At 39.9% G+C, this 12,001-nt stretch overlaps 1 protein-coding gene across 1 annotated transcript; it reads right to left on the bottom strand.

Annotated features, from left to right (window-relative positions):
• Window positions 1-4,244: 4,244 nt before the first annotated feature.
• On the bottom strand, window positions 4,245-11,137 carry LOC135709608 (uncharacterized). The gene is made up of 5 exons (XM_065231993.1): window positions 11,000-11,137; window positions 10,753-10,935; window positions 8,243-9,447; window positions 4,811-4,871; window positions 4,245-4,528 (listed from the first exon to the last, which is right to left on the bottom strand). Exons 1-5 carry the CDS (start codon window positions 11,094-11,096, stop codon window positions 4,245-4,247), a joined length of 1,830 nt encoding a protein of 609 aa, XP_065088065.1. The 5' UTR covers window positions 11,097-11,137.
• Between the last annotated feature and the right edge of the window lie 864 nt (window positions 11,138-12,001).

The raw sequence follows: 12,001 nt of genomic DNA, 5'->3' as shown, positions 1-12,001 counted from the left end.
AAGTACACTTCCACCTCCCGGCAGACACACTTCTGTCTCCCGACACTTTTACTTCCCAGTAGATTTCAACCTCCCACCAGAAAAATCTTTTGTCTCCCGACCATCACTTCTACCTCCTGGTAGAAAACTTTCGTCTCCCGACGAACACTCTACCTCCCGGCAGATAAATTTTCGTCTCCCGACAACATTCTACCTTCGTCAGATTTTTTTTCCGACCAACACTCTACCTCCCGGCAGATACATTTCCGTCTCCCGACCACATTCTACCTCCCGGCAGAAAAGATCTTTGTCTCCCAACAAGCACCTCTACCTCCCGGTAGATATCCACCTCCAAGTCAAAAAAACATTTCTTTCGCCCAATCAATACAAAACATAACCTCTTAGTGCAACCGCTTTTCACACACATTTATCTTACTGCCATTTCAACAAAATTTGGTATTTTCTTCCCATTTTCACTACATAGTAACATTACGTACCTTTATCCGATCCTCGTCGCCAAGTTGTAGTGCTTCCAAAATTCCCAAATAAAACTCTGATTTCAATTAACTTTCATTGCTCCTTTATTCCGCACGGTTTTTATCTCCTCGTTTTTCACCAACGCTTTCTCTTCCGCTCCCTGTCACTCTACTCCCCTCCAGGGTTGCCAATCTCACCGCTCATCAGTTGAATACCGTTTTTCCTAGGGACAACCCACATTACGCTAAGGTAGAACCCTACAGAAGGCACTCGAAGACACCTTCGCGAAGAAGTCTGTGGCAAGTCAGACACTGTTACGGAAGCAACTGGCAAGACTTCGGATGAAGGAGGGTACTTCAATGCGGCATCATTTCCAGCAGTTCGACGACATCGTACGGCAGCTCAAGACCGCTGGTGCGAAATTGGAGGAGAACGATACGGTATCACAATTATTTTTGACCCTTCCCGACAGCTACGACTCCATTGTAACAGCTTTAGAGAATATAAACGAAAAGGACCTGACGTTGGAAACCGTGAAGCAACGATTGTTGGCGGAGGAATCCAAGCGGTCTGATCGGATGGAAGATTCTTGTGTAGATAGGAGTGCAGCGTTTGTCGGAGGACGAAATAAGAAGACCAAAAAGTTTACCGGAAAATGCCATCGTTGCGGAAAGGTGGGACATATGCAAAAAGATTGCTATGTTAAGAAGCCAGAAGGTAAGGTGAATGCGGCCGTTAACAGCAAATCAGTTTCATTCATGGTGAACAAGATGCCGACGAAGACGGAACATAAGAGGTCAGTTTTCGTTGTGGATTCTGGATGCAGCGACCATCTGGTGAACACTTTGGAATGCATGCAGTCGGTGAGGAAACTCAAACAACCGTTCGTGATCGATGTAGCCAAAGATGGTGTTTCAATTATCGGAAACTACGAAGGTGAAGTTACTGGACTATCAAGAGAAGGTGTGAAGTTTGAAATGAAAAATGTGATTTTCGTGCCCGAGCTGAGAGGAAACCTGCTATCCGTGAAGAAGATGTCCCAAGCGGGAATCGACGTACTAATCACAAGCCGTGGTGGAAAGCATCAAGCGATGATGAAAAAGAATGACTCAGTAATTGAAGTAGCGCATCTACGAGGTAATTTGTACGAATTGGATTTAAACTTGGACGTGTCAGGAGCTACCGCAAATCTATGCGCATCGGACGCTGGAAAACTCTGGCATCGTCGTTTGGGTCACGCCAGTCAGACCACGATGAACACGTTGGCCCGGTTTAGTGTGGCGGAAGGATTTGGTCCGAAGGTCAATGCTATCGGGTTCTGTGACACTTGCGTGCTCGGTAAGCAATGCAGAGAACCCTTCGACGGAACTCGTGAAAGAGCTAGTCGTCTACTAGAGCGGATTCACTCGGACGTGTGTGGACCAATCAATCCTCCGGCCTGGGATGGATCGAAGTATTTTGTTTCATTCATCGACGATTATAGTCACTTTGCGTGTATCTATGTGATAAAGAAGAAGTCCGAGGTTTTTGGTCGTTTTCAAGAATACGAAGCGATGGTGACCGCCCAGTTCGAAAAACGAATCAGCAAGCTAACCGTGGATCAAGGGCGTGAGTACGGCTCTAAGGAACAAGAAGCATTCTACAAGCGAAAGGGGATTCAAATCCAGCCAACCGTAGCATATTCTCCGCAACAGAACGGAGTTGCCGAGAGGTTCAATCGAACGCTAATTGAAAAGGTAAGGACAATGCTGATCGACTCGAATATGCCCAAGTACATGTGGTCGGAAGCAGTGCTTACCGGTACGTATATATTAAATCGTTGTTCTACTGCTGCTCTATCGGACAACCGTACGCCGCTGAGTATTGGACCGGTGTGAAACCTGATCTATCGAAATTGAGGATTTTCGGATGCAAAGCATTTGCATGGGTGCCAGGTCAACTCCGGAAAAAGCTGGACAACAAGAGTCGCGAGGCGGTGATGGTGGGCTATGCTCCCAACGGATACCGCCTTTGGGATAGAACGTCAAGAAAAATCCTCGTAGCCCGTGACATCAAATTTGACGAGAATTCATTACCGTACGCTTTTGAAGACAGTCAAGATTCGAGGGTACCGTTGGTGATTCCAATGCTGTATCCGGCCGTCGAAGATGACCAGCAAGCTGAATTGGAAGAGCAGCCAGATGACCAGCAAGTTGAGTTCGAAGACGCGATGCCTGTGCTAAGTGATGACGAGGATGAGGTTGAACTAGACGAACAACCTGAGGAGCAACTTGAAAAACCTGGGGCGCTCCCTTCACAATCAAGAGGTGAAGACTGTTCAGAGTCAAACACTAGGCGTGGTGAACGGGAGCGCAGGCTCCCAGGTAAGTTTCTTGACTTTCTAACTGGGTTCAGAGCAACGTCTGCTGGAAAAATTTCAACATTCCCAGATTTCCCGGATTCGTACGATGAAATCAACGCGCGGAATGACCAAAAACTGTGGCTGGATGCAATCGATGAAGAACTGAAATCCCTGGAGGCCAACAAGGTATGGGAATTGGTGCCATGCCCAACCGGCGTCAAACCGCTGCAGTCAAAGTGGATCTTCCGCACGAAAGAGGATGAAGAAGGAAACCCTGTGCGCTATAAAGCAAGGTTGTTCGTCAAAGGTTTCTTGCAGAAAGCCGGTTTGGACTACAACGAAACCTACGCACCTGTGGCGAAGCTGACGACAATCCGTATTGTGCTGGCTGTCGGTGTTCAAAAAGGGTTCCATTTCCACCAAATGGATGTGAAGACGGCGTTTCTTCACGGTGAGCTGCAAGAGAAAATATTCATGGCGGTTCCGAACGGCGTCAAGGCGAGAGCTGGCACGGTGTGCAAATTGAAAAAGAGTCTGTATGGCTTGAAGCAGTCCCCTCGCTGCTGGAACGAGAAGTTCAATCAAGCGCTGCTGAAGTTAGGTTTTATTCGTTCCAAGCACGATTATTGCCTGTACACCCGTACCGACGAGAGGGGGGAAGATGCCATTTTCGTCGTACTATATGTTGATGACCTTCTCATAGCGGGAGCGAAGCTGTCAACAATTTTGAAATTGAAGAACGAATCATCCCGGATGTTCGCCATGACCGACTGTGGAGAGCTTAGCCATTTCCTTGGCATGAAGATACGCTACAATCGACAAGACGGAAAGATGATGCTGTCTCAAGAAGCAAGCCTAGAAAAGATCTTCCAGAAGTTTGGCATGTTGGAATGCAATCCTACAAGGACCCCGATGGAGAAAGGGTTGCAGCTTTATCGTCAAATTTCCGAAGCTAATGGAGTACCGTACACAGTTCGAAAAAATCATGTAAATTTACGCTATTTTTAGCGCACATATAATTAACGCGACATTTCGCATAATTTTACGCGTGTTCTTAAATTTACATTCAACTTTTTTCGAATCATGTAAAATTACAAGTCGTCGCAGAATATTCAATGAAAGTGGAATCACGCTCCATTAACCTGAAATAAATGGTGTTTGCATAATTTTAATTTAACTTCTTCGGTTGATCTAACCTGCAAACATAGATAAGAATATATTTTTGCTGACGTGGTCAAAGGAGAATTCAATTAATAGAATGGATCAACGAAAAGCGTTGTAACGTGAGAGAATGTGTCATCAATTTTTGTTTGAAATAAACAACATTTTATTCATTTTACTTTATTGATTTGATTCTTAACTCATGTGATACTGATTTATTTTGCTCCTACTAATTTTACTTTTACCATGTTTGAAACATTGCAACGACTTCTATTTCTCTATACATTCAATTCAATTCAAAATGCGAAAGGGCTGTAATAACCCTTCTAACGACTCTTTGCTGATTCCCAACTCGATATGCATTTGATTTGGATCCTGAAGATGGAATTACTTTTAACAAATATTCCTGTAGCAGTTCCAAAAATTTAGAAAGTGGTTTAATGTACTTAAAATTATGTACAAAATGTACAGCCATAAGATCCTCGAAAGCACAGATTATATCCAATGTGCCTTCGGAGAGCCGAATTTGGTCAGCGTATACGTAATACATGTTCATTTCCTGACCCATGTCTGAAATTAATAAAGAGAGTTATACAAATATTATCACATGATGCATGAGTCTTCGTACACACTTAGATTTTTTTGCCGAGATGGGCACCACCGAGCAGCTCGGCATTTTATTTTGCTGGAAATTCAGCAAAAAATATGTTTGTTAGCTGAGATCTCGGCAAAATTCCCGTTTGTTAGCTGAATCTCGGCAAGTTTTTCACTGAGATCCAGCAAAATAAAATGCCGAGCTGCTCGGTGGTGCCCATCTCGGCGAAAAAATCTAAGTGTGTAGAAGTAACTTACCAACTGAAACCAGTAAGGGGCCTGACGAATCCATTTTTATATCGTCGAGTCGTGTTCCAATCTAGAATTTTAACAATATCAAGTAGTTATTATTATTAAAATTAATATTTTTATTACAGACGATCAACAAATATATTGAAATTTACTAATCAATTGCAGGTTGATCGGATTTTTGTAATTATTTGATATTTAAAAAAATATTTTTATAAGGTTCATTCGTTTATCGATAAAACACTATACTGAAAAGCATAGTTTATACCTTTCATATAATAGTAACAAAGGAGTAAAGACCCGTTCAAATATTACGTAACGCAATAAAGTGGATTTTTGAAAATTCACCCCCTTGGGTTGTACTTTTCCTATACCTAATTCACCTAATACTTCTCAGTATATGTCTCAATTTGCCAAAAACAATTAATTATATAACTAACAGTTAAGAACTACCTAGTACTACTTATACCTAATGCATGGTATGTGTATCTATTTTCAGACTGACTAAAGTCCTCTAAGTAAAAGTATGGACGTCTGTCAAACGTTGTTCCAATCGAACCGTCAAAATGCACTGCTTTGCTCGTTTGGAACAACTTTTTCATATTTGTGGTGACAGTAGTCCATAATTTTACTAGAGTGCTTTAAGACGAACCCCCACTAATTATTGTGTTACGTAATATTTGAACATGCCCTCACATCTTAATTGATCCAAACTACTTGCTGAACTCAGGGATACATTTCCAAATGAATCTATCTACACAGCAAAAAAAAATGTAATATCGATCAACGTAATTCAAGCTGATGTATGAAATAATGATGTAATAGCAAAAAGCAGATACAATATTACATCAATGGATGTAATTTTGTTCGGAAAATCGATGTACATCGTACAATGTGATATTACACAACCGATGGATTGACCTGGTTGCAGCAGTTTCGATGTAATATTCAACAACTTTTTTTGCTGTGTACTTTAAAAAACAAAGATTTAAACGCCAAAATGTCGAAACTCATAGCTCGCCCTCGAAAACTAACACTACCATAATATAGTGTAATTTTACCATATCTAATGCTGCTGCTATTCGGATAATAGTCCCATGTCATATCGAATTCCAATCTACATGAGACTGTTATGCGAATAGCGGCAGAATGGTGGTGTTACTTAGTGTGGGAAAACTAAGGGTTACAATACAAAGAATAATTGACGATTGAATTTGTTGTTATCCGACGAGGTTGCTATTTTCATTACAAAATTACAATTGAAATTGAACACTTGATGAAAAATTAAACATTGCCGGTGGAGGCGAATTTTAGGCGAAGATCAACGTTTTTACCTATCACCATATCAAATTAATAACGAGCCACACATGATGTCTCTTGCCGTCTAAACCCAGCATTATAGTGTCCTAATCCAAAAAAAAAACCTCCAGTTAACTCCTCACAATTCGTCGCTCAAGAAATCCGCTGGTTTGCCTCTCATTAATTCCAATCCCCTCTTTCGAAATGAATGGGTCCTTAGCACTTGTTTTACAAACTAGATAGACAGAAATATAGCGACTATATAGGTAGAATAGGCAGCAGAAAACGTTCCGAAAATTATGCGAGCCAAGTTTGGTAGAACTTTTTATTTTGAATTTTTGTTTACACTCGGTTAGCCTACAAAAATCCCTCGAAAAATGCGGTGGGTGGTGCAGTCTACCCACCGCTATTGCTAAACCATCCTCTAACCAATTGAACTGTTTTCATATATGATTTGTATCAACCATACACTAAACGCCTACAAAAAATGTGTTCAATTAATTGGAGGATAGCCGAGAAATAGCAGTGAGTGGACCGTTCCGCCCACCGCGCTATTTATGGGACTCCTGTATCGACAAAAAAATGACATCCGATACGCACTCCGAATAGGATTGCGCGATCTTGATCCAAATTATGGGAATCGATTTTTTGGATTTCTAAATCGATTCTCTTACTACAGTACATTCCCGTTTTTGGCAACACAACTTCATGGGTAATGATTCTCTTGTTTTGTTCCAATCCTTTCTAGGTGATTTTAATACAATGCTGACCTTCTCTGATCTATAAAGAAGGCTTTAGTAATGTCCGAAATTGGAATAAGTGATAAATAATTTTTATAGAAAGTGTAAAAACCAAGAAAAAAACAGGTAATGTAGTAAATTTCATCAAATTGAGTCGATTGATCCTGGTTTTGATTACACTACTATTAATAATAATAATATCGACAGTGAGCGTCCATAAGGGCCTAATTGCAATGATCGATTTTTTCATCGATTTTCGCTTTTGCTATTAACTCGCTTGGATTAAAATTTCTCGATGTATTTGCTGTTGCTTTTGATTGCCAGTCCTATACTTGTTAAAGTACTGAATTAGATAAATTTCAGAAAATTGTTTCGCTTAGCTGTAGCAATGTAAAAAGAAAATCGATTAAGAGAATCGATCATTGCAATCAGGCCTTATGAACGCTTACTATTGATATGCGTTTCCCCTTTAATGCCTTGTTCAGACTACAGAGTTATAACATGTCAGGCATAACATTTGATAACGGCACAAAAGCATTTGTAAACAAACTTTCTAAGGCCCTTTACACGCGAACCAAAGTACGCTCACGCAAACCAATACCACTTTCGGAAAGGTGATAGTTGCCCTTATCCGATGATGTTGTTGGTTTGCGTGGGCGTACTTTAATTCGCGTGTAAAGGGCTTTAGAAAGTTTGTTTATAAATGCTTTTGTGCCGTTATCAAATGTTATGCCTGATGTTATAGCGCTATCTTGATGGTGGATTCTGTGTTGCAATTATTTGACAACCGTTATAACATGTTACAACTCTGTAGTCTGAACGTAGTATAAGTTTGCACTTATAAACAAAAGTATGATCAAAAGTCATAAAAGCACAAAGTTCCGTCTGATCATCTTGGTATTTTCAGTGCATTTGTTTATCAAGAGCAGCGTACAATGCAATAGGATTTGATACGATGTGACAAAGTAACAGCTGAATCGTAAGCCTGTCAGATGTATCGCAACGTAACAAATCTAGCTGTGTTGTACCACCGACAAACCGACATGAATGAACATAGCAAAAACAATAAAATTTCTGACCAAAGCGCATTACTGACATCTGACTCCGTGTTCGCAGGAAATATTTAGCTAAGCCATGAACCCGCATGAAAAAGTTATGGATTAGCTCGTGTCTGATCTATTCTGGACAAATTATCTTAATCTATGTAGATCAAAAAATCCTATGGTTTTGACAGTTCGGATCACTGCACCTTTAAATCGGCAGTTAACGATTTTCGGGCATAAATCAGAATTAAGTGTCATGTCGGTTTGTCGGTGGTTGTACTATGCATTATTGAAGCAAAAAATATAAGTGCACCGATGCCACCAAGTCAATTTTAAGTGTCTATATGAGCAATACGTACCTCTTTCTTCAAAATTAGATCATCCAGGTTTTCTCCAACGATGCAAGCTAGAAATTTGAATACATCCAAATCAGGGGAATCCTTTGAGAGTTGTGGAAACTTTCGGTTCAAAGACCTAGAGTATTCGATGATTTTAGAACGTTTCTTGGAATAATATTTCCGCAAATCAATGATTTTAACTCCCGTCGCTTTCTCGAAATGAAAATTCATTAGTTTCCTTCTTCTAAATACTGGGAACTCCAAGAATAGTTGCCTTAGATCCTTTGTTTCGCTGAAACGGAATCTCACAAAAGCTTGCGATGCTGTAAGGAACTCGTCTATCAGAAGCTCAGGCTCATCCCGCCGAAGTTTTGACAGTACTTCTTTAACGCAATCTTTCGATGATTTCTGCCAATAACTTTTAAGGGTACCTGCTCGGACGTTTCGACCTTTGTTAGCAGCCGGAAGTTTTAGTTCGGACGGTTCTTTGAATCTGTTCAGATAGGTATTTCGGTTAATCATCTTCTGTTTGATGACAGCAAAACTCATTCCATTTCCGAAGCCATCGTCATCAGTAAATTCTAAACATGGATATTTCCGCATCACTTGTTTAGAGACCACCTCCATAGTATCTGCCTTGATACGGGAATCGATTGCTCTAAGTTGATCTACGATATTGTTCAGCAAGCTGCTCACATCACTTCGGCTCAAACGCAATGATCCTGGAACTGGATTTTCAGGGTTGTTGTTCTTGAATTCTTGTAGACTGGTAAGTCGAACTAGAACATTATCACTCACTTTGTTCCAATTTATTTCAAAACAACGAAATTTCATCTCGCATGAAGCGTGCTTTTTAGCACTTTTCTGAATATCAATGCTTTTATGGTCTGGACGCTTAGGATTTGAGTTTGGAGATTGATTTTCATTAGATTCTTCCATGGAACATTCATCATCGCATTGCTGTTTTTCAGGTGAATCAGGTGCATCGTCATCTTCTTGCTGTAATTCACCCGGTTGCTTTGAAACTGCTGTTTGATCATCTTCGACACTAGCCAATAATTGCATTGCAACTACATCAGTCGCTGGTTCGTGGTGATCGGGGAAAGTAACCACGTTTTGGTCGATTTTTAGACCTTCTAGTATAGCCGATGACACAACATTTGTGATATGTGGAACATGCTCAGCTTCAGATACAACACTCTGCTCGGTGATAATTTGCTGGAGACCTATAAATAATTTAAAAACAATTCGAACCAGTTTTAGAAATTTGGCAATGCAAAAAGGTATCATTTTGACAATTTTTTTGGACTTTTCCAATGTTGAGTAAGTATCCGTCCATTAATTGAACACTCGATAATTCAACGTTACTTGCGTTACGTTACGTTACAACGTTACGTTACGTTACTTCAACGTCTCTTGTAAGTCAGTTAATAACTCGGCTCCGAAACATGTTCAGCTGTTCTTATCATACAATTCGCTTAATAATACCAACAATCAATACGAAACTATCGTTTTGAAATTGGCTCACTACTTGACTTGCCTATTGGTCTCAAGCAAATGATTAACGTATCCCATTCTAGTCGGAATTCTAGTACTACACTATATTTGTTTTGATTCTCTATGAAAGTTTGACAGATAAAATGAGGGGTTCGTGGATTTTCCCATGTTTCGAGGGGTGCATCGAGTTGAGCACGTTTCTTCGGGACCTTCTTGTCTTAGAGTTACCTCTATGATAATACTTTCTTTTAACAGACTATGCAGATAAATTAGCCCGAAAGATGAATGTAGCCAAAGTTATTAACGAAAGAGAGAATCGATGAAGATAATCGATCAATGTAGTTAGGACCTTTTGGAAAATGACGTGAGATTTATGGTGGTAGGCTCCAACAGGTATTATCCTCGGATTTAATCCCCATCAAGAATGTCCGACTGCTTTGATGTCGATATCAGATTTATTCAACACGACTCTAAGAAGACATGTTGCAGATCATCCAACCAGGAACGGAATTAAACGTTAATCGGAGTTGGAGCTTACCACCATTAATATCAATCACAAAGCAGAATTCAAGCTGAACATTGTCTTAGGTCCTAGGTAAAATTGACAGATTTTCAAGAAACGGTTCTGTGCTCAAGTTATTAACAACGAGATTAACGAAAAAGAAAGCCGACAAAGAGAATCTGTTAATGTTACTTAAGACCTAATGCAATGTTCAGCTTGAAGTTATCAAAGAAAGAGAAAGTCGACGAAGAGAATCGATCCATGTTACTTAGGACGTAATGTAATGTTCAGCTTGATTTAATGTCATATAAACAACAAAAACAATCGTTGCGTATCTAGTGCCAGTATTATTGACGAAAATGTATCCAGCAGGTGCAACCTGTAGCAAATTACCATCACTATTGTGCAATTCTCGATCAGAAGAAATTGCTGACCTTCGCTGAAATATATTGAGACCGACACAGTATGAAAATGCGCTTTCAAGTAAGTCAGAACTTAGGAAAAATAAACACATCTTCGAAAACCAACGTACCTTCCTCATTTTCCAGTGTATGACTTTCAGTGGTGTACAAACCATCCGGCATCCATGTCTCTCCTGTCTCCAATAACATGAGCAGTTCTCTATTGAATGCACTTAAGGCCAAGTCACTGGATAGTTCGCATCCATCGTTTTCCAGTACTACGTGTGAAAATAGGCGATCGATAGTGTGGGATCCTAGAGATAATAAAATAGAAAAATGAGTCGATTTGAATTTGATTTATGAGTGATCAATACATACCATGTTCAAGCAAACTCTCAATACTTGTTGTAGCGATGATGATGTGTCTTTTACGGCGAGAGGAGTCACAAACTTTGTATGCAACTAATTGGTCCATAGTGCTTAGTTATTGTCCTTAATTGGAATTGGTGGTATGGAATGCTTGATAAACAGGTACTTTTTATGATTTTCTTCGAAAGAAGCAATCGGTGTTCGGTCAATGAAATCTTCAATTGGTTTGCAGAGTAACCTTGATGAGTCTTCGTCGTTGTTCTTTATCTCCAAAACACCTCGCTCGTGAATATGGTTTACTGCGAGTTCATTCCCAAAAACTACAATTGTTTTCGACGAACTGTTATAGATCAGTAACACGATATTCAGCACAAAAAAGTTTTCTCCGTATTCATCATGATTTAAGAACAAAAAATTGCCTGCACTATACGAGTATCCTAAGTATGAACTCTTTTCAGCGTACACAAATCGGTCATCATCCAATTTTAAATCACGAAGGGTGTCCTTCCATGAGCACGGAAGTTCCTCAAAATTTTCTACGAAACTTTCCAAAAGAAAATCGTTTTTAAAACGATTGGTTTGCAAGTTCAAAAGACCTTGGTAATATTGATGTTGCTCGCTGCAGAATTTTACGACATTTTTAAAGTTGAGCGTAGTACGCAAGCATCGCTTAAAAAAGCAATGTTTTCTTTCGCAGAATAAGGTACAGTAGGCCATTATAGGGCCCATATATAACATGTATCGAGGGTAGTGGAGTGTGAAGTGGTGTTTGGGTCTCAATGGTAACATAAAATGAGATCTCCTCAATTCCACATACTCATTCAAGTCTGCTGCCAGTATGTGTATTTGTACGTTTGAAATAACCGGAGCTGTTACAGCATCAGTGATTTTTTTAATCAAAAGCAGCATAATAATTTCTGGTTTGTTGTAATCAATGGATTTCTGAAGGAAAATTAAAGGAATTATCTGTACAAGATGCCACAAATCACAAGCTTTTCCCTTGAAATTGTT

Source organism: Ochlerotatus camptorhynchus, unplaced genomic scaffold, assembly GCF_037179485.1.
Source record: "Ochlerotatus camptorhynchus isolate MF236.1 unplaced genomic scaffold, CSIRO-AGI_Acam_v1.1 ptg000361l, whole genome shotgun sequence".
Classification (NCBI taxonomy): Eukaryota; Metazoa; Arthropoda; class Insecta; order Diptera; family Culicidae; genus Ochlerotatus; species Ochlerotatus camptorhynchus.
Note: the sequence above shows the minus strand (reverse complement) of the source record. Positions and strands in the feature narration are given on the sequence as shown.

Coding starts and splice junctions, on each gene's coding strand:
- LOC135709608 (XM_065231993.1), bottom strand. CDS start 11,096: ATGGACCAATTAGTTGCATACAAAGTTTGTGACTCCTCTCGCCGTAAA. Junction 10,936..10,999: donor TGAGAGTTTGCTTGAACATG/GTATGTATTGAT, acceptor TATTATCTCTAG/GATCCCACACTATCGATCGC. Junction 4,872..8,242: donor ATCTAATTTTGAAGAAAGAG/GTACGTATTGCT, acceptor TTAAAATTCTAG/ATTGGAACACGACTCGACGA.